At 37.2% G+C, this 27,974-nt stretch overlaps 1 protein-coding gene across 8 annotated transcripts in view; it reads right to left on the reverse strand.

The window, feature by feature from the left end:
• SCAF8 (SR-related CTD associated factor 8) overlaps window positions 1-27,974 on the reverse strand; it is a 233,620-nt gene that overhangs the window by 102,891 nt on the left and 102,755 nt on the right. For 5 of the 8 annotated variants that reach the window (XM_039465448.2, XM_039465454.2, XM_039465442.2 and 2 more), the window contains one exon: window positions 1-27,958. In XM_039465448.2, the coding sequence (XP_039321382.1) occupies window positions 26,502-27,958 (1,457 nt within the window). In that variant the 3' untranslated portion in view covers window positions 1-26,501. The remainder of the gene's footprint in view (window positions 27,959-27,974) is intronic. The other 3 variants (XR_012517150.1, XM_010344280.3, XM_074397229.1) reach the window with 1 other exon arrangement.

Raw genomic sequence — 27,974 nt, forward strand, 5'->3', positions numbered from 1 at the left:
TTTTTTTTTTTTTTTTTTTTTTTTTTTTAATACAGAGTCTCACTCTTGCCTCCCAGGCTGGAGTGCAATAGCACAATCTCGGCTCATTCCAACCTCCTCCTCCCAGGTTCAAGTGATCCTCCCACCGCAGCCTCCTGCATAGCTGGGATTACAGGTGCCCACCATCATGCCCAGCTAACTTTCCTATTTTCAGTAGAGATGGGGTTTCACCATGTTGGCCAGGCTGGTCTTGAACTCCTGACCTCAGATGATCCACCCGCCTGGGCCTCCCAAAGTGCTGGGATTACAGGCATAAGCCACCCCACCCAGCCTGTACGTCCTAGTTTTTTGGCATTATTTTCTTAAAACTCACAACTGGTTCCTAATAACAGTAGCCAAAAATCTTTATAAAGACAGCTTATTGAGACAGCCTGGCCAACAGGGTGAAACCCTCTACTAAAAATAACAAAAATTAGCCAGGCGTGGTGGTACATGCCTGTAGTACGAGCTACTTGGGAGACTGAGGTGGGAGGAGCACTGGAACCCGGGAGGTGGAGGTTGCAGTGAGCCAAGATGGTGCCACTGCACTCCAGCCTGGGAGACAGAGCGAGACTCCACCTCAAAAAAAAAAAAAAAAAAAAGGGGTTATTATGTAACAGGTACCTGCTAAGTACTTTACATGCATTACTGCTTTGTTTTCTTAGTGAGGTATAAATTCACATATGATATATTTTACACTTTGCAGTATACAACTCAGTAGTTCTAAGTATATTCACGAAGATGTGTAACCATCACCACTAATTTCAGAATGTTTTCATCATGCTGAAAGGAAACAGTACCCATCAGCAGTCATTCTCCATTCCTTCCCACTCACCCTCAACCCCTAAACCCCTAGCAACCACTTATCTATTTTCTGTCTCTACTGATTTGGCTCTTCTGGACATTTCATGTAAATAAATCATAATATGTGCTCTTTTGTGTTGGCTTTTTTTTTTTTTTTTTTTGAGATGAAGTTTCGCTCTTGTCCAAGCTGAAGTGCAGTGGCACGATCTCAGCTCACTGCAACCTCTGCCTCCCAGGTTCAAGGGATTCTCCTGCCTCAGCCTCCTGAGTAGCTGGAACTACAGGCGCACGCCACCACACCCAGCTAATTTTAGTAGAGACGGGGTTTCACCAAGTTGGTCAGGCTGGTCTTGACCTGACCTCACGTGCTCCACCCTACTAGGCCTCCCAAAGTGTTGGGATTACAGGTGGGAGCCACCACGCTCGGCCTGTGTCTGGCTTCTTTCACTTAGCACAGTATCTTCAAGATTCAACCATGCTGTATCACATGTTAGTACCATGTATTACTCTTTAGGTCTTCAAAACAAACACTTAATGCTCAATACAAAAATTGGCCCATTTTACATTTAAAAAAACGGAGACAATGAGACATGAAGTAACTTGCCCTCTTTGAGTGTCTCTGATTTCAAATTTGTTCACTGCATTTCTACAGAGATGTGTAAACTGTAAATATTTAATTATATGCAATCTTGGGAATAAAGTATATATTAAAAAAGAAAACTGCTGGCCAGGCTCGGTGGCTCATGCCTGTAATCCCAGCACTTTGGGAGGCCGAGGCAGGTGGGTCACAAGGCCAGGAGTTCAAGACCAGCCTGGCCAATATGTTGAAACCCTGTCTCTACTAAAAATACAAAAATTAGCTGGTTGCAGTGGCATGTGCCTGTAATCCCAGCTACTCAGGAGGCTAAGGCAAGAGAATCGCTTGAACCTGGGAGGCGGAGGCTGCAGTGAGCTGAGTCCAGCCTGGGTGACAGAGTGTGATTCTGTCTCAAAAAAAAAAAAAAAAAAAAAAAAAAAAGAACACTGCTATCTAGTATCTAGGCCAATGACTATAAGCCACAATCTCTTTTAAATTTTTTCTTTCATAAAAAAATAGAGCCAGTGATCTCTCTGATGTTTTCTAACTCCAAGATATCGTTAAAAACATTAAACATTATTCACTTCTCTTCAACTCTGAAGTGGTGCCCAATCTTTCAGAATACAGGACTAATTACTAGCAATAATTGGTATCTCTATATATTGTTGAGAATATGGCTTCATAAAGTATACAGTAAACTGAACAGGTCAACATGGTAATAATGTAGTTCGCAGTATGGAAATGAACTCAGGATTTACTTACATTATCTGTAAATATTATCTGTTTATATTGCAACAAATCAGTAAGTAGGAGACATCATTTTTAGGGTTACAGAATTTTTTAAAAAATCTCTCTGGAAAGATCCTGACATGAGGATACTTCTGGAAGAATTATGTATGAATGAGTTCTTTTTTTTTTTTTGAATGAGTTCTTGACGAACTGATCCAGAATGTTATATATAACTGAACACTTCAAACTCAATGTAAAATCTGCACAGTGGCAGTCACAGTCAGTAGATAATCTTTCTGGTCTTTTGGTAATCTTAAGGATGGACTGACTCAACTGTCTGTCAGCATGTGTATGTGTCTGCCACAGGTAATAACATAGATAGAAATGGCAGCTGGTGTATGACACACCCTAACTGAATACTGTCTATATTTGGAAAAAAACCACGCTGAGTTGCTCAGAAAAGGCAAATATAATACATAAAAGACTGAAGAAGAAAGGATTAAAGCAGTCTATATATTTATTGTAAAGCAGAACACATATTTATCGCAACGTTGTTACGTTATCTTTAATCAGAAATAGCATTTTAAAGATGTGGCTTAAAAGAGTCTGAAAACTTCACTGAATTATAATTGAAAAAAAACACCCCAAGACATTTTAATAAAAGTCTTAAAATACAAATGGAAATAACAATATAGAGTTTATATTTATAAAAATAAAAATCAGCATTGCCAAGTATGGTAACTCCTTAATGGAAAATAATCATAAGTGAGAATTAAAAAAAAATTTTTTTTAATGTAGTTTGGGACAGATAATTCTGAATCATGTAAGGTAAAGAGCCTATGTTATCAGCAATTGCTCTTCTAGAGTAATGCTATTAAACAGGACTTCCTGAAAATGTTCTGTATTTGTGCAGCTCAATTTGGTAGCCACTAGCTAAATATGGCTGTTGAGCATTTAAATTGTGGCTGATGTGACTAAGGAACTGATTTTTTAATTTTTAATAAATTTAAATAGCAGTATGTGACTAAAGTTCACCATATTGGACAGTACAAGTCTTGAGTAACACATGACATCATACTATAAAAGGACCCTGTCATCACTGTTCTGGAAACCTTCCAAAGTTAAAGAGGAGACTAGGGTTATTCACGTTGGGTGGACAGGGAGGGGACAACAGGAGAAAAGAAATATCTAAAGAAACCAAATTTGACCTCCATGATATTAGAAATGTTTCCTTCAAATCCACGGATGACAGCTTTGAATATTAAAAAAAAAGAAAAGAAAGAAAAAGAAAAACAAGACGGGAAGCAGAAATCAAAGACAGAAGGAAAGATTCTCTAAGTAATCACCACTAAGTGTGAGCAGCTAACATTTATTATGTAATCAGTCTGTTTTGTGTCTTGTACTAAGCACTGCACATGTATTTTCATTTGACCCTCAAAGTAAGTCTTCCAGGTACCTTTTATTTTCGTTTTTATAGATGAGGATATTGAGACTTAGGGAGTTGATTTGCTGAAATAAAAATGCATCTTCTAACGAAAATCTAGCAACTAGTGTCTTTTCTCTATGTTATAGTTGTATCTTACACACCCATCTGTTACAGCAATTCACATATTACGCTGAAATATAGTTCACTGGCCGTCTCTCACTAAAAGGTAAACTCCTTGAAGGCAAGGACTGAGTTCTGTCAATACCATAACGCTTTTCTCAATGACCTACTGTCACCAACTCTTATCTATCAAGACACTTGAAATATATACATTCCTCAGTAAGTATCTGCTGAATGGAATATGAATTTGTTTCTATATTTCAATAATAAACATGGTAACATACTCTCTTTCTCTCTCGCCCCTCAGGAATCTATACTTGAGTTTTTGAAAAGAGTTGAAAGTCTGTTTAAAATAACATTTTGTAAACTATTTCAAATAATCTAGAAAGAAACTTGGAACTCTGTATTAATCTGTTAAAAAACATTTAACTTTAAGCTATTTTTCTCAGGCCCATTAATTTAAAATATCACATTTCCCATATTTTAAAAAGTATTTTAATAGAAACTTTAATACTGCGACTGAAACATTTACTACACAAAAGTTGTGCCATATAACAACATGCAACTCTGTATGTTGATGTTTAAGCACAGAAGACATACCTCTTAAGGTGTTTGAGCTGAACATAGTGCTTACATTAACTTTTAAATAAGAAAGTTTTGATGGTTTCCAATCTTTTAATCTTATTTATCAATGACACTTTTTAAAAACCTTTCCCATTTTACTAAATTCTATTCTCTCCTTATGGGCACATTGCCAATATCTACTAAGGCAAAGTGAGGCCTAGTATAAACTTAGGGAAGGCTGTCAAAAAACTCAGAACCAAAGAAGTCTAAGAAGGTATTTCCTCAATCCCAATCCACAGCCTTCCATCTCAATATTTAATGAAATTCAATCTATAGGCAAAACCAAAATATTCAAATGAGACATACTCTCAAGGCTCTAATATTATCAGAGGTAGTATCAAATAAAACTCTTAAATACACCAAGGAGCAGCTCTGGTTAAAATATGATCTCCCCTTCCATACAGCCAAACAACTATACATATGACTTCTGCTAACTGTTGTCTTAGGAGGGGAAAAAAAATCATTATTCAGTTTAACTGCTATTTTAAAATTTACTTTTCTTGTCACTAAGCTTATTTAGAAAATTCTTTTAATTTATATTAACATCAAAAATAAGATTCTGAATATATGAAACCCCAAGTTTGTTGGGGAAAAGAGAAATGAACTAGAGCACTGTTTCTCAAATTTTACCACATTATGAATCATCTGAGGTTCTTTTAAAAATGCAGATCCTGATTCAGTGACTCTGGGATTGAGCCTAAGATTCTGAGCTTCTAACAAGCTTCCACGTGATGCTGAAGTTGCTGGTGCAAGGCTTTGTGTTGTAAGTATGTATTATTTCCAGATCTTGGTGACTTGATTCTTCTAGATTTTCTTCAGTTTTGTTTTTAAGACAGGCTTGGCTGGGTGCAATGGCTCATGCCTGTAATCCCAGCACTTTGGGAGGCCAAGGTGGGTGGATCACTTGAGGTCAGGAGTTCAAGACCAGCCTGGCTAACATGGTGAAACCCTATCTTGAAAAAAACCAAAAAAACAAAAAACTAGCCAGGTGTGGTGGCAAGTGCCTATGGTCCCAGTTACTTGGTACTGAGGCAGAGGTTGCAGTGAGGTGAGATCTTGCCACTGCACTCCAGCCTGGGCAACAGAGCGAGACTCTGTCTCCAAAAAGAAAAAGGAAAAAGATTGGATCTCGCTTTGTCGCCCAAGCTGGAGTGCAGTGGCATGCACATAGCTCACTGCAGCCTTGACCTTCTGGGCTCAAGCCATCTTCCTATCTCAGCCTCCCAACTAGCTGGAACCACAGGCGCACACCACACCTGCCTAGTATTTTTTAGTTTTTAGTTTTTTTTTTTTTTTTTTTTTTTTTTTTTTTAATAGAGATGGAGTCTTACTTTGTTGCTTAGGCTGGTCTCGATTTCCTGGGCTCAAGCAATCCTCCTACCTCAGCCTCACAAATTACTTAGGATTATAGGCGTGAGCCTCCATGCCCGGCCTCTTCTAGTTTTTAAAATGTTCATTTATGCTTTCAACACATTTTTACTAAATGTGTACTATGAGTCAGGCGTTAGAAGCATTAATAAGATCTCTGTCCTCAAAGAGCTCATTTGTTTAAAGAATAAAAATCCAACAGGTCAACAAGTAGGAGTCTACACGGTGGAGATGAGGACAGCATTTCAGAGAGAAGAAACAGTCAAGCAGCAAAAGCACTCTGGAGGAAGTGCTAAGAATATCAGCTTGCTAAAGCACGTGGTATTCACAGCAGAGATCAGAGAAGAGACTGGAAAAGTAAACAGAGTTAGATCATGATGAGTCTAGCAAGTCAGAATAAGTAGTTTAAATTTTATTTGGTAGCTTATCAGAGAAATGAACTTCTGGTTAGGTGTGTTCAGATGTGTATTGCAACATTAATGATCATATAAAATAATAGCAGCTAACATTATATGTCAAGAATTGTTCCAAGGGCTTTACCTGTACTCAATCACTTACCCCTACATCAGCCTTATAAAATTGGTACTAAAATGTTAATTCCCGCTGAGAATTTTGAAGCACCAAAAAGAAAAATGACTTGCCCGCACTTCAAACTCAGACAATGTAGCTCCAGATGCTACACTCTCTTTTTACCTAAGAAAATTCTGGAATAAACATGGTAAGCATTGCAGAAGATGTGTTTGTCACTGCTGAGCCTGGAACATAGTTTTGAAGGCACTGGAACTGTCCACAAAGGACTGAATCAAGGCCAGGCATGGTGGCTCCCGCCTGTAATCCCAGTACTTTCGGAGGCTGAGGCAGGCGGATCACTTGAGGTCAGGAGTTCAAGACAGCCTGGCCAACATGGTGAAACCCTGTCTCTTCTAAAAATACAAAAATTAGCTGGGCATCGTGGCGGGTGCCTGTAATCCCCGCTACTCGCAAGGCTGAGGCAGGAGAACTGCTTGAAACGGGAAGGTGTAGGTTGCAGTGAGCCAAGATTGCACCACGGCACTTCAGCCTGGGCAACAAGAGCGAAACTCTGTCTCAAAAAAAAAAAAAAAAAAAAAAGGGACTGAATCAAGGCAAAGCCCATGGAAATGCAAATTTCATTTATGTTTAGTGAGTAAAAATCCTAAGCACTTTGTTACTAAAGGGTGTTGGGAGATGGACAGAATGAGTATGCCAAACATTGGGAAAAGGGAAAAAAATTTTGGTGGGAATTTGGAAGAGAAAATACAGAGATTAAGCTTGAGATGTTTATAGGGCATCTAGGTAGAAAGTGAGGCAGACCTGAATATCAATGTATGTTGGTCCTAAGTGAGCTCAGGTGAGTATGAACATGTGTGAACAGACAGAACCACGTGGGAAGTTGTGGAATTCAAAGAGGAAAAAGGACACAGGAGAGTGGTCTGCAAAGTCAAGGGAGTAGTTGCAAGAAAGTAGTCACTAGCACTAAATGCTTCGGTGCTATCAGGTAAGATAGCAATGAAAATGGCTGCTAGATTTGGTCAACAGATCACTGGTGACTTTGGAAAGAAAAATTTCAATGGACTGGTGAGGTCGAAAGCCGACGACAGTACACCAAGAAATAAAAGATGAAGGAACTGAGATAAATGAAAACACTCTTCCCAAAGATCATTCTACAAAAGAATAAAGAGACCAGTAACCAAAAAAGAGAAGAGGTTTTAGTCTGTTTGTATAAGTGAGGGATTTGAGCACATTAATAGGAACATTTGGTGTCAGGAAAGAGGGAGTGGTTTAAAAAAATACAGTAAAGAGAAGATATTTGATAAAGCAGTGTTCTGAGTGAAACAGGATAATGAGAAATTTGCTTGGGACCCTACAGTGTGATATGTCTGCCTAAAACCAGAGCAAGGTTCCCAGCCTGGGCACTCCAGACATTTGAGGACAGTTCTTTGATGGCGTGGTGCCACCCTACAGAGAATATAGCAGCACTCTAATCTCTAATATTCACTGGATGCCAGCAGTACCCCACAGCAAGTTGTGATAACCAAAAAATATCTCCAAATATTGCTAACTGTCCCCTGGTGAAGAAAGCAAAATCAACTCTAGCTGAGAACCACTGGTCTTGAGGCAGAAACCAGACTATTTAAATGAGCTTAGAGGGGCTACTGAAACAAATTACTATAGCCCCAGCTACCAGTTACATAAGGAAAAGAGGCAAGTCCTCTGCTGGGAGGGGAGTAAGGTGGCAAAGCTGGCATGTGTTGTGGCGAGTAGAAAAGTTTTGGAGTAATTTGGTGAAATTCACCTAAGGGAAGGCAAAACTGGGTATCAGAAATACTTTTCCTCCTCCTAGACTTAAAAGGCAAGTGTCTATCTCTTTATGAGCTCTCCATAAACAGTATACAAAACGAATCTGAGGTTTGATGAAGGAACTGAAGGACCTTATCAAACTATCCTTTCCAACAACTTAAGAAATGGGGTCATCATCCTGGGCAACATGGTGAAACCCCATCTCTCCTAAAAATACAAAAATTAGCTGGGCGTGGTGGTGCATGCCTGTAATCTCAGCTACTCGGGAGGCTGAGGCAGGAGAACTGCTTGAACCAGGGAGTCAGAGGTTACAGTGAGTCAAGATTGTGCCACTGAATTCTAGCCTGGTGACAGAGTGAGACTCTGTCTCAAAAAAAAAAAAAAAAAAAAAAAAAGGAAAAAAGAAAAAGAAAAAAGAAATGGGTTGTCCTGAAAAGTGTTCTGACCCTTAGAGAACCCACCTTTTTGTTTGCCCAAACAAGAGTTATAAGGTTAGAAATTGAATGTATCTATCTTTTTTATTAACCAGAGTATAGAATTTATCATAATTTTGTAAAGTCTTCAACGGAAGGCTTCTGTATCTTATTTATCCCAAACTCTACCCATTACAATCAACACTTTGATTTTTTAAGACACAAAAGTAATCTGGTATTTAAAATTAGGCATCACCTTTGAAAAACTGTCACATTAACTTTTCTATTTATACTGCTGCAAATGAGTCCATATTATTGTCATCTACACTCAGTACACAGAAAAACTAATATTTGTATCTTGGGTCCTGAAAGCTTAATTACTGCATAAGAAACAACTGATCCAAAGATGTTGTAATTTAATCTCCCTTCAACTTTATCTTCTAAATACAGTCTTTACTTCTTAAAAATCTGCTTTAGGCCGGGCGCGGTGGCTCAAGCCTGTAATCCCAGCACTTTGGGAGGCTGAGGCGGGTGGATCACGAGGTCGAGAGATCGAGACCATCCTGGTCAACATGGTGAAACCCCGTCTCTACTAAAAATACAAAAAAAATTGGCTGGGCATGGTGGTGCGTGCCTGTAATCCCAGCTACTGAGGAGGCTGAGGCAGGAGAATTGCTTGAACCCAGGAGGCGGAGGTTGCGGTGAGCCGAGATCGCGCCATTGCACTCCAGTCTGGGTGAAGGTTGAAAATATACTTGCTCACAATACAACTTATGAGTTCCATAGCACTCATAAAAGTGAAGAGACCAGGTGCAAGATAATACTCCTAGTGTTTGTCAGTATTATTACCAAGGAAAGTGATCTGCAAAGAAACTTAGGTCTTTAAATATCTCCCAGCCAGAGCAGTAGCCCCCACTTGTAATCCCAGCTACTTAGAGGCTGAGGTGGGAGGATCACTTGAGCCCATGAGTTCAAAGCTGAAGCAAGCTACGATTGTACCACTGCACTCCATCCTGGGTGACAGAGCAGAATCATTAATAATAAAAACAACCAAAAACCTTCCAAGATATAAAACTATAAAACCATGCCCTAGAAAGTTTTTTTTTTTTTTCCTACAAAGTGATTAAAGCACCTTTATGTGCAGTTCACAGAACTGAATTTGTATTTAGCAGTATTTTCCTGAAGTGAGCTAATAAATCACTCTAAAATATGCTGAAACAACAATCTCAGATACGACAGATTCCCACCTGTGATAAACCTCAAAATCTGCAAACGTTCAAAAATATAACATTTTCTACCAGAGAGGAGTCAACTGTTGGTTACTGATCAGTTTCACTATTGCTAAATAAAACCCCTGTAGGCTCTACAACCATCTGAAGTTGACTTGAATATGAAAAGGAAAGTGCTTTGGATATGTTACCAATTATCTTCCAAACAGAGAAAATCCAAGTTTAATTCTCTTTCAGATCTACATGTTCTAATGGAAGGACAAAAAACTTAAGCTGAGATTCCATATTCCAAAGGTCAATGTGGGCGACATCATTTGAATGTTATATCTAGCTGCAACTTGACCTGCACACTTGAGGCCTCATTTGATGGTCTAAGACAGGGAGAATTTTAGAAAAAGCCCATGCGCTTTACCCTGAACCTGACTACAAAAACAAACGCAGGCCTATATCCAAGTAGGCAAACATATTTACCAGAGGCAAACATGTTTACACAGCAATCACAGCCAACTCTTAAGCTGTTATGTCTTTATTCTCCCAAAGGAAATAAAAATTATTTGGAAACATGCCAAAGAGCAGTCTAGCCACAAATAACACAATTAGAGTTAGCAAATCTAAGGATTTCAATACCCAGCTCACATCTTAAGCTACAGACAGAAAAACAACTCTATATCTATTGTTACAAATTATTAACTAAAATTACTTGAGCCAAATTAAGCAAATCAGATTTTACTATACTAGACAATTCAATTAATTAAAAATACTAGGTTTGAACCCACTGACTGGGTCAAGTTCCAAAGTGGAAGTATTTATGAGACTTTTTATGCTTCATTTTGTGGGGTTTTTTTTTTTTTGAGACAGCGTCTTGCTCTGTCTCCCAGGCTGAAGCCCAGTGGTGCCATCACAGCTCACTGCAGCCTTGAACTCCTGTGCTCAAGCAATCTTCCCACCTCAGCCTCCCAAACGGCTGGTACTATAGGTGCGCACTACTTCTCCTGGCTAATTTTAAAACTGCTTTTGGAAGAGACAGGGTCTCAGTACATTGCCCAGCCAGGTCTTGAACTCCTGGCCTCAAGTGATCTGCCAGTCTTGGCCTCCAAGTGTTAGGATTACAGGAGTGAGCTGCTGTGCCAGGCTGTTATTACATTTCGTAACAATATGGATCCAATCTTTCAAAGTGCTCAATATTAAAAAGTCAGAAAGGTCATATGCATTGATTTCCATGTTCACAGGATATTTTAGTCTAATATATCTGGATCACACTGGATATTCATCTCCAGGCCCATTATTTCATAAACATGAAAACTTGATGTAAAGTTTCACTTTTTCATTTCAGAAAGAATCTGGATATATTAAGGTGGGAAACAATGCTTGTACTCTTCTAAAACAATCTTTTTACTGTGTTTTCTTTTGGAAAAATACTAATGTACGTGACCTAATCTATTCTTTTTCTAACTTCTTTTCAATTCTGTTCCCTTATAAAATTTCTTCCTAAAAGATCAATAAAAATAAATTGCCACTTTAACATTTTTTTTTAAAAAAAATAAACTTAACATCTGAAAAAAAATTAACTGGGTTCAAAGGCAATGTATTAGTTATGTTTTAACAATGATTTAAAACAATTTTGACAAAGTTAAAGACAACCTAAAACAACTGGCAAAAGATGCAGTTATTTCATTTAATATCTCCATTAAGGATTCCTTTCCCTATATGAGGTGAAAATAAGGAAAGTATCATTACGGCATTATGATAGCTATAAAATTTAGAGCTAATAAATAATGTTACCTATATTGCTCTCTTTGTTTAAAAACACTAACTCAGGAACATAAACATGTGAATGATTAAACTGTGTAACACATGATTTTGCATTTCAAGGCAAGTAAAGACAAAGAACGGTACTGGTATGGTGTGAATAGGCACTAACATGCTAACAATTCACAAATCATCTTAAGTACTAAACTGTATAGTGCAAAGTAAAAGGACACTGCAAACTAACAGTAACAACTGTTAACAAAGTCATACGATTTTATGTGGTAAATTGCTCTATGACCTGGGATGAAGAACAGGTTTCAGATCTGATGCTAAAACTGTGATTTACAGTGGCTGCCCGGAGAAATGTGAAAAATAATGGGTAAGCAGTAGAGCCCTGGGATAGATTAATGGTATATGCCACAACTGTGAGATAGCGAACATGTGTCTGTTGGGAGAGGGAGAGGAATGTTGGTGCACATTTTATTTTTTTTTCATGGATCTAGACAAAAACTAGAGTGTGGCAGCACAAGAAGTTAAGTTCCAATACTGATGGACATCACAATGTTCACTTTCCCCAGGCTCAGGATTTGTTCTACTGCTCACGTTGTGGGAAAGGAAGTCCATGAGTCCATCCTCTGGGACATCAAAGATTCTTCATTACAGATGAAAACAGAGCAGAAGGAGTTGGGAAAGCCAGAAGCAAAGGTGTTAGGGTCTCGATAGTCCTGTTACAGAGGTAAATTACAGATTGTGCTGTCTTTTGAAAGCAGAAGGGTCATTATTAGGGTGGCATGACGGCATCGAGAGTGCTGCGCACTCTTACAGTGCTACGACAGTAAGTTGTAGTATTAAAGGGGGCCCAAGGGTGCACATCATGATGTCTGGGTAGGAATACCCTAGCAGTTTTCCTTTCCTGAGCTTAATTCTCCAACTAGATACTTTTTAAAATTTGGAGTTTAAAAAAAAATCACCCCAAGAAACCTTCTGCTTAACACATCCATATATGTACTCTTAATGTACAATTAGTCGAATGTTATTTTTATTCCAATGAATCAATTCTGACTTACTGAAAAAAACTACTTCACTTTCCATTCCTTAGTATGATAAAAAGGAGTTTAGAATAGTGGTTAACAAACCATCATATCCACTAATAAAGTCCATAAAATAGCTTTCTTTAAAAAGTCACAAAAAAGCACAATAGAATAAGTTTCTTCTTGGTTGAAGCATTGACTTAAAAAGGTTCAAGGCCAATAGTGGACACACATGCCTGACCACTGCTGTATCACTCTCAGCCATGGGTACATCTGTCTTCTCTTTGAAGCCTTGTGCAGCCTCAATTAACTTTCAGCAGCTGGTCCAAAGAAAGTAGCTAAAGCAAATCCACAAAATGAACCACAGTAACAAAGCATCTAAGTGCAGCTGGTAATAATTTGAAAGAGCACTGTTAGGCTATAAAAAATCAGAAGATGAATCAATGGCTCAAAAATGACTGAAGGCAAGTGTATTTTTTAGCCAGCTCTCAGTAATATTACTGATGTGAAAATTCTAGGTGTTCTCTTGCTGCTCTCATTCTCTATTCTGATTATATATTTAGTATTAATCTCTGGTTACTGGAGAATTTACAGACATCATTATTCTATATTTTATTTTTTGAGACAGGGTCTTCTTCTGTTGCCGAGGCTAGTGCAGTGGCAAAAACATGGCTCAATGAAGCCTCAACCTCCTGGGCTCAAGCGATCCTCCCACCTTAGTCTCCTGAGTAGCGGGGACTACAGGTGAATGCCACCATGACTGGCTAATTTTTGTATTTTTTTATAGAGATGGGGTTTCACTATGTTGCCCAGGCTGGTCTCAAACTCTTAAGCTCAAGTGATCTGCCACTTCAGCCTCCCAAAATCCTGGGATTACAGGCATGAGCCACAGCCTTACTCAGATGTTATTATTATACTAACGAAGACTGAGTAGGTCCTGATGAGAAAACATATCAGGCTTCAACAATCTAATTCTTGCTCTTCCTCTAACTGGACTGTGGTGAAAATGGTTTGATATTCTCTTGACCCAGAAAATGCCACAAAACCATGCAAATCAAGAGGTTCAAGTTGTCATGTTCACTCAAGAACATTCATGAAACTGCCCAGGCCATCAAAGGTAGACATATACAAAAAGATCAAGTTATCTGAAAGATGTCACTTTACCGAAACAATATGTAAGCATTCTAACATTACAGGGTGGAGTTGGTAGACGTGCCAGGCCAAACAGTGAGCTAGACAAAGGATTGGTAGCCCAAAAAGAATGCTAAATTCTTCCTGCACATATTTAAATACACAGAGAGTAACCGAACTTAAGGGTTTAGATATAAGTTCTCTGGTCACTGAGCACATGCAGGTGAATAAAAAACCCAAGATGCAGCAGCCACTGCACTTTCAAAGCTCATGGTCAGATTACTTTACATGTGAGCTCCCTCTGCTACGTGGAGATGATCCTTGCTGGAAATAAATTGTTCCTAAGCCACAACTGTTCTGTGGTTACACAGAAAAAAAATATATCCCAGAAGAAACAGAAACAAAACTTATGACATGAGCATAAACTCAGAATAAACATATGCCTATATAAGTGAAAACGAAAACAAAAACAAAAAAACCTGAGTGCTAGCTAAGAGGTTTGGTAGATGTGAGACTTATGCAGAGAAAGATGATACTGGTTTTAAGCTAATTCCTGAGAGAATACTCAAGGTACCATAACCAAAAAAAAAAAAAAATCAAAAGACAATCTACAAGGCTTGCTGAAGGTTGAGGATAAGGTATCAGATAAATACACATATGCACGTATGCATATATACGTATGCGACTACACACATGTATTTCCAACTATGAGCTGTACTAGAAATTAGAAACTAATTTGAAATGTTAAGCTAAAAATGTAAATAGCCAAGAGAGAAACAAAAGTCAGATTACTTGTTGAGCAACATTAAAAGTCCTTATCATGAAAAATTAACCGGGCTCAGGCTTGGCGCGGTGGCTCAGGCCTGTAATCCCAGCACTTTGGGAAGCCGAGGCAGCCGAATCACTGGAGGTCAGGAGTTCGAGATCAGTCTGGCCAACATGGCAAAACTCTGTCTCTACTAAAAATACGAAAATTAGCTGGTCATGGTGGTGTATGCCTGTAATCCCAGCTACTCAGGAGGCACGAGCATCTCTTGAACCTGAGAGGTGGAGGTTGCAATGAGCCGAGACTGCACCATTGCACTCCAGCCTGGGTGACAGAGCGAGACTCCATCTCAAAAAAGAAAATTAACCTGGCTCACCCATTCCCAGCTGGAATAGATGCTCTTGTTCAGGATGCCTACCTAGGTATTTTATAACCAACTCAACAAGAGGCAGTGTTCCATAATTACTTTCTTTTTCCACCAGGTCACCAACCACTTGAAACTATAGAAAGGAATGAAGAGCTGTCATAACTGCTTAGAACAATGGGAAAAGTAGAAAAGTATTCCTCTGGAAAAGCAAAACGAAAAATACCCACAAAATACCTGAAAGGACTAAAGTGTTAGCCTCATTCAATTACCTGAATGCAGATAACATAACTGTGCAAGACACAGCTATACTATTCTTACATATCCTCTTAAAATCACTTCCACCTATGTTCGGTGACTTAGAAAAAAACTAAGGTCATACTTGTGTTTACAGGCATTGGATAACTGGAATACTAACACAGCTAAAGTATTTCATTGGGACAAAAAACGCTAGTGTCTTTTATGTATATAATTTGTAATGAACCCTCCATTAGAATTTCTCCTTCATCCATTAACGTTCCCACATACTCTACTATTAAATGAAATTGCTTTGGGGATGAAGGGAGCCCGTTTTTGGTCTTTTCAAAACTGGTACTAATTGAGAAATTAATCTTAGTCTACACTGATTAAAATGTGGACTACTGATTTTATTTCAAGTACCCAGAATACCAAGGCTTTGAAATTGTGAATTTGAAGGCAGGTATACTATATATTTAGTTCTGTCCATTTAAAGTCCTCTATGGCTTTGGTTCAACAAATAAACTCATAATAGACAATGTGGCAAAGAAAGATCAGAGTTGTATCACAGTTTAAGGGACCGCCCCATCTCAAATCTAGCTTTCTATGTGAGGGTAACAATATTATATTATCCCCTAAAAAGTCCATCTGTTATGTTTTTAAGCTCTAATAAGAAATTAAATGACTGCTTCACATTTAAAAGTACAGGTATCATCATTGTGGCACTTTGTGGTTTCCACTGGAACCAAGATCCCTACTATGTTTTCCTAAACTGGCTATTATGAATGACTCAATTCCAGAACTAGAATATGCAGATCTAGAATTCCTATATTCCATAACTGCACAGATTTTGCTATCAGTACGAGTTAAGTACTCATCTCTCTCCCCAGATAGATCTTTTTTAAGGTCTCAAATTTTGACAGACTTTGGGATAAAATGCCTCCAAGTATGCTTTTCTTTTCTTTTTTCTTTTTTGAGATGGAGTCTCACCCTATCACCCAGGCTGGATAAATACGCTTTTCAAATTCACTATCATTCGGAGAAATGTAACAACCTTTAAAAACTGTCTAAATGTGGTATTCCATACAATGGACTGAGTCACACACAATTTAAGGAAATGGTTAATTTATTTCAGTGATAACTTTTTTTAAATCATGAATATATTCATGGGAGAAATCTAAGTCTTTTTTCCATTTCAAAAGAATCAGCCTCTTTAAAGTCCCATGGAAAAAAATCTACCTTTAAAACTTTATTTCCTACTTAATTGAATAAGAAAATCGGCTATACTATCATTAACCAGTAAATTATTACTATCTTGACTTGGACGATTAACAAAAGGAAGGAAACTTTCTAATCATTTTTCCTGTAATTAGATCACAGTCATCTCTCGGTGACAGATCCACCATCTGGGATAACAGGAAGCATGCCAATAGCCTAGTGAATTACACAGCTGTGTTTAAGGGTTGGTACTAAGGACGAGAAACACAAATAGAGCCTTAAGAGTTGGGGGTTTGGAGACAGAAGGCTTTTAAAAAACCTATTAAAACTTCCAGAACTATACAACTCCATTTTCCCCCCGACTTTGGGATGTATACTCAAATTTGCATACATAATTCCTTAATTGGTTGCAATTAATCTGTAACAGACGTCCCAAAAGTCTCCATTAGCCATTATTGACAATGAAAACAACAGTGAATACCTATACAATACTATGTGCCAAGCAGTGTTTTTCTTTTTTTTTTTTTGAGACGGAGTTTTGCTCTTGTTACCCAGGCTTGAGTGCAATGGCGCGATCTCGGCTCACTGCAACCTCCGCCTCCTGGGTTCAGGCAATTCTCCTGCCTCAACCTCCTGAGTAGCTGGGATTACAGGTACGCGCCACCATGCCCAGCTAATTTTTTGTATTTTTAGTAGAGACGGGGTTTCACAATGTTGACCAGGATGGTCTCATCTCTTGACCTTGTGATCCACCCACCTCGGCCTCCCAAAGTGCTGGGATTACAGGCGTGAGCCACTGCGCCCGGCCCAAGCAGTGTTTTAAGTGCTTTGGTGCTCTTTAAAAAATAAACAAAAACACCAGGAGAATTCTTCACTCAGTTTTCTATAAAAGCTACAGGGGTCCTGTTAAAAGGCACCTACTTAGTAAAGAACTATATACTTAGGTAAGTCAGATTTCAGTCAGACTCAAAGCTGCTTTTTACTTAATCAAATCTATTTTGCTAACTAATACTATGAGAAAATAAACAAATATATTAAACTTCTAATAATATAAAAAAATTAAACAAATTGGTTATTTGGTAAAAAAAAAACACAACCATTTCTAATATGACACTGAAATGGCAAAATGATAATCATATCACACTAAAGAGGAAATTTTAATAAGCAGACAAAATGCTAACATTGTCCATTCTTTAAAAGCACTGACATACAGAAATGAAAAGATACAATGCTGCACATTTTCAGGGTAGATATATTTACTGAAGTCTAAAAAAATCCTTCATCTTTAAAAGTTAGTATTTCTTGATGTAAGAAAAATCAAAAATAAAAAAGTAACTAGATTCTTTTTTATGTAATACTATATTATTGGGTTTTCTTTGCAAATTCCTTCAGTTCAAGTATTACTAAAGAAACATACATGTATAGACATTACAAATTCAGCTAAAAGCCAGGTTGTGCTGACTAACCTGTTTAATGGTTTGTAATATATGTATTAGGGATTTAAATATTGTAACACAAAAAATAATTTTAAAATGGAATTTCTAGATGTATTTTGTCACTCTACAATATGTCTGCCTCTTCCACTGACTGTGTGTGTTTTTTAAGATATTCATCAATTCACTCAATTTGTCATAGGCTGTTATGGACTGACTTGTGTCCTCTCACCCCTAAAATGTGTGTTGAAGTCTTAACTACCACGTCTGAAAATATAACCTTATTTGGAAAAAAGGTCATGGTAGATGTAATTAAGATGAGATCACACTAGATTAGGGGAGACTCCTAAATGAATATAACTGATGTCCTTAGAAGCAGAGGAAAAACTGAACACAGACATGTGAGGAAAAGCAGCCTTGGGATGATGGAGGCAGATATTGGAGCGACACAGCTACAAGCCAAGAACACTAAGGACTGCTGAGAACTGCCAGAAGTTTGGAAGCAAAAGCAGCAAGGAATGATTCTCCTCTAGAACTTTCAGAGAGCATCGCACTGCTAACACCTTGATTTTGGACTTCTGGCCTCTACAATCTTGAGAGAATAAATATCTGTTGTGTTAAACTATCCAATTTTTTCTATGTTGTTACAGGAGGCCCAGGAAACTAATTATACAGACCACCTATTAAAATCTACTATCCTAAAGGAGCATCTTTTAAAGTAAAGCATTGAAGTCAGCAAAACCTGGGTTCAAATACCTATGCAGATCAAAAGCCTTGTAACCACAGGCATCTTTGAGTTTGCTTCTTTATTTGTAAAGAAAAGATAACGAAGCCTATCAAATAGGGTACTTCTGAAAATAAATTATGTAGAATGCCTGCCACACACAGGTTCAAGTGTCTCCACTCTCAAAACCTTTCTCTCCTTGCAGTGAGACTGCATTAAACCTATGGTCACAGACTATTTTGCTAGCAAAAAGTAATGTATGAAAATAGAGGACTATAATTAAAATATTCAATACATTTTATTTTAAATGCCATTCTAAATGGAGTTGTCATGATGGTTTTGCCAGTGAAAAACCTCTATATCCTGACCCTTAGTATGACCACAACGGTATGATGAATGCAACGCTAAAGCAATTTTTATCACAGAATATCAACTCTTAAATAGTTATCCTTTACACTTTTGAAGATTTAACACAAATCTTATTTTACTGAAACCCTTGCTAATGTATAAACTGACCTAGTTCAGTAATAAACAGACTCTTGTTATTAGAAAGTGCTTGTTTAAGTGCAAGAACATTTATTTCATGTAATAAATTACTTTTACCAAGGTTAGTGAAAATACATAAACTTGATAAACATGTTCCCCAATGGGTGGATCAGGCAAGAAAATGTCCACAATGGTCAGAGTCATTTGTACAAGGACTCTTGAAAAAGGTTATAAAAGGCCAGCATCATGATATGCTGTGGATTAAACCTTATACGAATATAAAGTGTAGTGACTTGAATAGATGACTTGAAAAAAAGTAAAACAGAATCAGGTTACATATTCTAAAAGGATAAAAGAACTGTAAATTATCCATAGCCACCAGACAAAGATTAGTTTCTTCATATGAATGGAAGTGGTGAATAAACACTAACCCTGAATGCTTACTATGTGTAAAAATAACTTTACACATTTTGTTTAATTCAAGCCATGGAATATTCCTAAAATAGGAGTTTTATGCACAAGAAAATGGAACTAAGTTTTAGTTCTACATGCAGTCTATAAATGTTTAGAAAGAAGCTGCCAAAACCACATCCTAAAATATAAATTTGCAAGCAATAACTGGCTCTCCTTTACAATGCATTTTAAAGGATATAAGGAGTTTTAAATTTTATTTAATTTCAACTTCTACTTAGATTTTGGGGGTGAGAAAAAAATGTATTTAATTTGCGGGAAATAGTGTCTTCAAAAAGAAATCTGAATATAAATGCCTGCTTCCAAAATAATGAGTTATTAAGAAATTTTAAAATAATTATGCAATGGTATCGTAAGAAAAAAAAACAAAAACAAAACGATGAAAATAGGGTCAGGTGCCTACAGGGGCTCACGTCTATAATCCCAGCATATCGGGAGGCAGAGGCAGGGGCAGAGGCAGAGGCAGAAGGAATCAGTTGAGCCCAGGAAGAGTTCAAGGCTGCAGTGAGCTATGATCACACCACTGCACTCCAACCTGGATGGCGATGAAATCCCATCTCAAGAAAGAAAAGAAAAAAGAGGAAAAAAAAGAGAGGAGGGGAGGGGAGAAAAAGGGGAGGGGAGGGAAAAAACGGGGAGGGGAGAAAAAGGGGAGAGGAGAGGAGGAGAGGAGAGAGGAGAAGGGAGGGGAGGAGAGAAGAGAGGAGAGAAGGGAGGGGAGGGGAGATGAGAGGATAAGAGAAGGAAGATCTAAGAAAGTAAAACTTAAATAATTATTTAGCTATAGGAAAAGGACATAGCCTGATGTACCTTTGTAACAATGAAAGCAATTTAGTGGTTAACTGTAGCTGTAAACATAAGGCTGACTGGGTTTTCTCCTGCCTCCAAAATAATGAGTTATTAAGAATTTAAAAAATAATTATGCTATGGTATCTTAAGGGAAAAAAAATAATGACGAAAATAGGGGCCAGGTGCCTATAGGGGCTCACACCTATAATCCCAGCATATTGGATTGTTTTTCTGCATGTATACTGCCTAGTATCAGGTGACCCTCTATCATGTCAGGCAGTTTATTAGATGGTACACACTGATTTTTCAATCTGGTACATACAGTTAAATTCTTCACTACAATATTTAAAAATTGTGAGTCTGCAAAGTAACTTGTATCTGTGACTTGGATTTCTCTTCAGAAAAATAGTGAAGTAATAACCTTACAGGACTGTCATAAGGATTATATTGTGCAACTAAAACAATTGTTCCAATTCCTGTCACATAGCATGTGTCCGTTTAGTATTAGCTAATATTATCTTTAACAATGAAAATTTAGCCCTGCAGATTAGCTAGCTATTAACAAATGATGTTTAGAGGCTCAGTAACTTGTCCAAAGCCATCTAGCTATATTGTCAAAGGAGTTTTAAAAACCCAAGGGCAATAAAATTTGTGCTATCTTAAAAAGTGTTCCAGTAAGTTTAAGTCTCCTTCCATTAGTTTTCTTCCTCAACTGGTCATTTTCAGAACAGAAAGCTTATTTCATAGACTCAAGGTAATTAAATACTAGAAACAATAACAGAAATAATCACTTAGTCAAGGAAGGGGCAACAAATGACTTTCAATGCAAACAACTAATCCAGTTGATAGTCCTTGGCCTGGAATGGGGTCAAAAAGAAGCCTGTAGTGCTATATGAGAAAGATTTGGAGGCTAATTCTGAGAAAGGCAGAAAAATAAACAAAACAATGATAGCTGCCCACAGTGGTGGGGATGGGGGTGGGAGAAGAGGGTAGGGGACAAAGAACACAGGACAACCAGGTGCTATATATCCATCATTGCCCATTCAAATACAATATACTTGATCTATTGAGCTCCATGCAAACACACTCAGTAACTGAACCATCTAATGTGTCTCATACAATATGAAATTAGACCATTAGCACAATTCTATACAACATGTATTTTATAAATTAGAGTATTTGTTCTGTATCTTGAATAAACTTTAGACCAAGAAGCCCAAGTAACTCTAAGTGTACATACGAAAGCAAAAGAGCCTGCTGAAAAAGGAGCAACTTAAGTGGAAGGGAAGAAAAATGTCTAAGCAAAACTCATGCCCAATAAATCACTGATTTGCTTTGGTTTTGACATGCACATCTAAGTTGTCTTACTAATGTTACTTCTAGACCCTGATAAATGTAACACTTATAATATTGTTCCAGAAGTTCTTCCTATAATCAAAACATTTAATTACATGTATCAAGTACATTTTTCCTTGAGGTACTCCACTGAAAAGATTCAGTTGAGTAAAAAAAAATACTTCCCTACAAAGCAATCTCATATGCTTCCTTCCATCCCTTTCTTGCTATAACTCATTTTTAGCTTAATCCTTAAACTTAAGCTGTGATGACCAACTTCTCTATTTTGGATTCATCCTCCAATACCAACTGCCATAATTAACTGTATGCTTTGTTGAAACACTAAAAAATAATTTCATGTAACTATAATATTTGGATTTTTTTAAACTTTAAGAATCTTGTGTATGGTATAATAAATATTTACATATTTTATCTAAAATGGTGGTATTGTAGGGATTTTAAAAACCATATATACACAGGAAGGGGTGTGTATGCATATATTATATATATTTTTTATCCTCAGGAGATTCTGCATTAGTTAAGTCTATGCTGACCACCCCCTACTCCCCCATCCCCCCAAAATATTTTCAGAGAGCTCCACAGGTGATTCTGTTATCCACTTCCTGCCTGAGGACCACAGAGAGAGGACATCTCAAATTGCTTTCAGTATTTATATGCTTGTATTTAAAGTATGTCTTTCCACCAAAAGAAAACAATCTAGGCCCTTAATTTTAAGTTCTAGGTTTAGAAGTTTTGCTGGACATCAAGATATCTTGGTTTTAAACCTTCCATTAAAAATTATTATAATCAGTATTTTTCTTCAGAAGTAAAAACAAATTCAGTGTCTACAATCTGTTATAGTTTAAAAGGTATCATATATAAAACCACAGCATGAACAATATTAAGGAAATATTTATAATTCTCTGCCACAACGTAGTATTTACCACTACTTAAAATAATTTAGAGCTGGCCAGGCGCAGTGGCTCATGCCTGTAATCCCTGCACTTTGGTAGGCTGAGGCAGGCAGATCACCTGAGGTCAGGAGATTGAGATCAGCCTGGCCAACACGGCAAAACTCCATCTCTGCTAAAAATACAAACGGGCATGGTGGTGCATGCCTGTGATCCCAGATCCTCAAAAGGCTGAGGCAGGAGAATCGCTTGAACCTAGGAGGTAGAGGTTGCAATGAACCGAGATTGCGCCATTGTACTCCAACCGGGGAAACGAGCGAAATTTCATCTCAAGAAAAAAAAATAATAATTTAGAGTTTCATTTTGCCTAACTTAAAAATGAATATAAAGATATTTGCCTTTCTATATATTAAGTAAAATATTTATTTTTAAAGAGAAAAATGTCAAAGTTTTCTTTGTAAGTCAAAAGTCAAGTAAATATTTTATTAATATAGCACCCAGTAATGATGATGAAGGCACCTAAGGTATAACCAAGTTTTAATATTAGAATCTTCTTGTTCATTAAAGGTTGTGAGGAAAAAGATTAAAATATTCTCTAAATCACTTAAGGGGATGTCTGTGTATATGAAAGTTTAGACTGGTGGAAAATTTATTCAAATTAATTGATAACAGTAATATTCATATGTTCTCACTGAATTCAAAGTCCATTTCAATAATACTGTATTTATTTGATACTAAGAAACTTCACATTTATCTCTGAATTAGGAATATATCTATAACTACTGGTATGTCAAATTGGAAGCATTTTCTATTTCTGAATGGTGTTTCTTACAATCAATGGCACCTTATATCCCATGAAATACAGTATTTATTTAAAAAGTACTTTTTCAGGGCCGTGTCTGGTGGCTCATGCCCGTAATCCCACCACTTTGGGAGGCTGAGGTGGGTGGATCACCTGAGGTCAGGAGTTCGAGACCAGCCTAACCAACATGGTGAAACTCTGTCTCTAGAAAAAATACAAAAATTAGCTGGGCATGGTGGCAGGTGCCTGTAATCCCAGCTATTCGAGTGGCTGAGGCAAGAAAATGGCCTGAACCGGGGAGGCAGAAGTTGCTGTAAGCTGAGATTCCGCCATTGCACTCCAACCTGGGTGACAGAGCAAGACTCCATCTCAAAAAAAAAAAAGTACTTTTTGAAATTAAAAAGGTGACTTCTCCTTTTTAAACTTACAAACATCCCCTAACCCCCAAACAACCCCAAATGTGTGGCTTCTTAAACTATTATCTTTTATATGAGTGAAAAATGGCAAAAAATGAAAAAGCGACTAAACTCAGGACAAAAGGAACTGGTCTGTTAAGAATGCAATAGCTTAAATAATAAATGCATTTTTATCAAGTAATTATATGGAGTTACTTCCAGAGTTTTAAATAAATTCAAACATCTAGTATTTTCACCTTCCAATACTTTGAAATTATCTGTCTACTCTTTATTGAAATAAAATTAGGATAAAGGAATATTCTACCCATAATACGATGCAGATAGACTACTCTGCTATAAAATAAGTTTCTATCAGTGTATGCATTTATGCTAAGAATACAAGCTAATGTTTAATGAAACGTTTACAGATAAAAATTTAAAAATTCGTGGTTCTATTCGCTAATACTGCAGAAAGGCGTATCATTCTAACATGTCACAAATTAAAACACCGTATGATTTGGTGTCTAGTTATCACTGCTTGCAACACTTCAAACCAATATATTCAAGTGGTTAGGTTATTCCTTGAACATTTCTAATTGCTAGCATTCTAGTGACAGAATTGTGACTAAAAGCATAAAAAATGTGATAGGTCCTATGCCAAATTTATCAAAGATAATTAATTTTTTCTCCATCATTTAATAAATGGCAAATGCAATTATGAGTTTTGAAAATTCTGAATTAGGAGAATCTCCTTTCACTTAAATTCTATACAACAAAAAATAAGGACAAAGAACAAGCACACAGTAATTTCTTTCAGCTATTTTAAAAGAGTGTTGTCACACATTTCCAAGATTGGTTTCTAGACACAGTACTGATAATTGGGTAGGTAACTTTCACTGCTAGAATCTTCAAATGAGTGCGATGCTTGTACATTATTTTTTTCAAGTACACACATGAAGGTCCAACAGTGATAAAAAGCTTGGCATCAAAAATCACTAGAAAGTCTCATGCTTTTTATTACTACTTAATCCAAGTGAATGTCACTTGTTTTAATAAGGGTAAACACAACTAAACTCGTCTGAGAGAAATCTCAGCCAATATAATTTCCTTAAGGGCTAGGCTAGTATTTCCTGAACATTAAAATTTTATACTCATATAACAGTTTTTCCTTATTACCCTAAGGAAAAAAGAGCTGAAACCAACTCAAATTATTGAATGAATTGAATTATCTTGCAAATAAACACCATTTAAACATTTTTACTCTTTACCCTTCTAAGCAAAATAATGTACTATCTCTGTTCAGAACTTGTAAGAAGTCTTTTATTTTTGGCCAGGAACCTTAAAGTTCTTATAGCTCTCCAGGTCATGAGAGGTTGGCAAGACCAATCGAATTTTAAATGTCTGGTGTGCTCTATCATTTTTTGGAGCTATCTTTGCTTAGGAATTTTAGATAAACAGAGCAAATGATGAATTGCTGGGAAGGCACTGGAAACAAAAATGACTATTCATAGAACCAAATAAAAGCCTTCCATTAGAAACTCAAAACCACCAATGGTTTTATATATGTGTATGTAAGCAAAATCTAAAAGAGAACAAACAGCAAATAAATAAAAATTAAAAGCAAAAGCAAAAACAAACAAGAAGCCAACCCCCAATTTTTTTTCTACTCAGTTTACCTCGGAGGCTAGTGTTACATACAGCCCTACAAAACACATGATGGGTATTTTGTTCATGGTATACAGGTTAATGTCTTTAAGTCGACTAGCACCACTACACATTTTGTGCAATTAAGAAATTAACTGCAGGCACGTGACCAGTAAGTACTTTAGTGCCAGTACTATCTACGCAAAATAGCAAATATAGTGTGAAACAAAGCAATGCAAGCATTTATGTGAAATTTAGCTCCATGCTAAATCTGGCTTCATGCTTAACTATATCAAAAATTATTATTATTAACTGACAAACTGCCAATGTATTTCTTTATAAGATCTCTTATTTTACCTTCATCAAGACTAAAAACTTTAACTATAAGCCATGTTAATTAGCCAAATTTCTCCAATTTTCTATCAGATTTTAAATAATACTTTATTATCTAAACTCTTTCAACTTTCTATTTTCTCTGTATGTGCATGAAGACAGACACACAGAGAAACAGGAAAAAAAACTACATGACTTACACAATATACAGATATGATACACATACTGAGAAGACTGCATGATTTTTATATCAAAGTACATGCTTTTTCCACCACATAGTTCGTCATTGTTGTTATGATAGAAAGCTTTTGCAAAAAATAAGCACATGCTAATAATAATTCAAGGTTTTAAGAATTTATATGTTAAAAAAATACAATTCCTAGAACACTGTTATCAAACAAATAAGTTTTATTGGCATCTAAAAACAAAATTCACCCAACATTGAAACGTACTTTAATATTTATGTTGTTGTTTTCTTGTTTCTCTTTTACTCACTGCAGTATGAGGAACAAATCACAAACACTTACTTTGGAGAAACAGAGACCATAGTGTAGATTTTACAAAATCACTTTTTAAAATCTCTGTATTGTGCTCCTCAAATACCTAGAGCCAGTCTTTGCATAAAATATCACAGCTTTGTCTATAACCTTAAAATTCTGCAGCAGCCTAAAGATATGGATAAGATATACCACCACTTGCTATTTTGAAATATATCTATTACCATATCCAACCTAATGATAGTTATCTAAAAAATTCTTTCTTCCATAGGAAGTCTCTGACAAGCTGTTATTCATTTCCTTGACGTTAAAAGAATCTGGGGGCAACATTTATATTTTTATCAGAAAAATAAAAAAAAAGTTTACCTACCATGTTCATATTAAGAACAATGTCTATACAAGTCAGTTGTACAATTATTTTAAGAGAAAGGTGAACATGAACATCAGATTAACTTAATTCTGGCAGACAAAAGTGAACAACTATGGTCCAGTCAGCCATTATCTATTACAGAGAGATGACAACTTTACAAAAGGTATCTTTTACCTACTGAGTGATGATTATGTCCCCTCAGTTTCTGTGCTTTCTACCACTGGTTCACTTTCTATATCAGCAACTGTGTCACTCTTCTCCTTGCTTATTTCATTTGAAGATGTCAGTTTTTCATAAAGTTCAGGATCATTCTGTACTGGTAAAGGTGGTGGCTGAGCATGTCTCTCTGTGTTTTCACCATTAACCTGAGGCACATTATCACCTTTTCGTTGAGAAGTGGCCCCTTCAAAATAATCAAAAACCCGAGCATGAGGAGGAGGGACCCAAGTGTTTTGAATTCTGTCTCGTCCAAGACGATTTCCATTCATTTCTCTGCAGAAATCAAAATCTCTGTCATCCCTATCCCTTTGCCTCTCCCAGGGTCTTCTGCGGTCATCAAAATCTCTGTGAACTTCTTGTCCAAATCCTCTGTTCCAAGGACCACTTCTAGGATCAAATCGGTAGTTTCCAGACCGAAATCTACCTCTTTCTTCATGTAAGCCTTTTGGACCACCATAGACCGGTAGAACCCGATGCTCTCTCTCATCAAAATCTCCTCTATGCCCCCAGGGCTTCTCTGGATTAAAGCCAAAGTGATCTCTTCGACCAAGATGATCTATACCTGGCCTCACAAGATTCTCTCTTATATCTACAGGAGGTCTTCCAAAATGATCCCTACCATCTAGTGGAGGCCGTCCGGGACCTTCTCGTGGATCTATAGGCCGCCCAACCACATCTCTAACATCCACAGGGGGAGGTCTACTAATGCTTTCCCTGGTTTCTATCGGAGGAAACCGGTAATCTCTATCTCCTTCCTGTTGAATGTTATCATTCCCAAGTGGTATCCTTTTTTCTGGGTTAGTAACATTGTCTATACTTTGTCTTCCAGGAGCTAGAAAAGGTCTTTCAGGCTGACTAAAAATATCTCCTGGAGGAAAAGGTCCACGGGGTGGTGGATGAAGAGCTGCATCAAGTACCGATGGGGGTGGGATTCCCCGTTGGGGTGGAAGTCCAGGCTGTATCAAAGGGAATCTTGGCCCAGGTGCCTGTGGTATTAGTCCTGGACGAATGTCTAACATTGGTATTGTGGGCATCCTTTGATTAGGGATACTTAAAGGGGGTAAGTTCTGAGGTCCGGCTGGTGGCTGTGTTCCCAGAAGTCCAGAAGTATTTGGAACATTTGGTGGCTGTACTCCTACAAGTCCAGAATTGTTAGGTATACTTGGGGGTAGCACTCCCAAAAGTCCAGAACTACTTGACACATTGGGTGGCTGTATTCCCAAAATTCCAGAGTTATTTAGAATACTTGGTGGTTGGGCTCCAATAATCCCAGAACTACTGGAAATGTTAGATGGCCGGACCCCAAGAATTTCAGAATTACTTGATACATTTGGTCTTTGGACTCCCAGAATTCCAGAATTGCTTGTCACATTTGGCGGCTGTCCTCCTAAAATTGCAGCATTACTTGAAATATCATTTGGAATCACTAAAATAAAAAAGAG

Source organism: Saimiri boliviensis, chromosome 4 (genome assembly GCF_048565385.1).
Source record: "Saimiri boliviensis isolate mSaiBol1 chromosome 4, mSaiBol1.pri, whole genome shotgun sequence".
Classification (NCBI taxonomy): Eukaryota; Metazoa; Chordata; class Mammalia; order Primates; family Cebidae; genus Saimiri; species Saimiri boliviensis.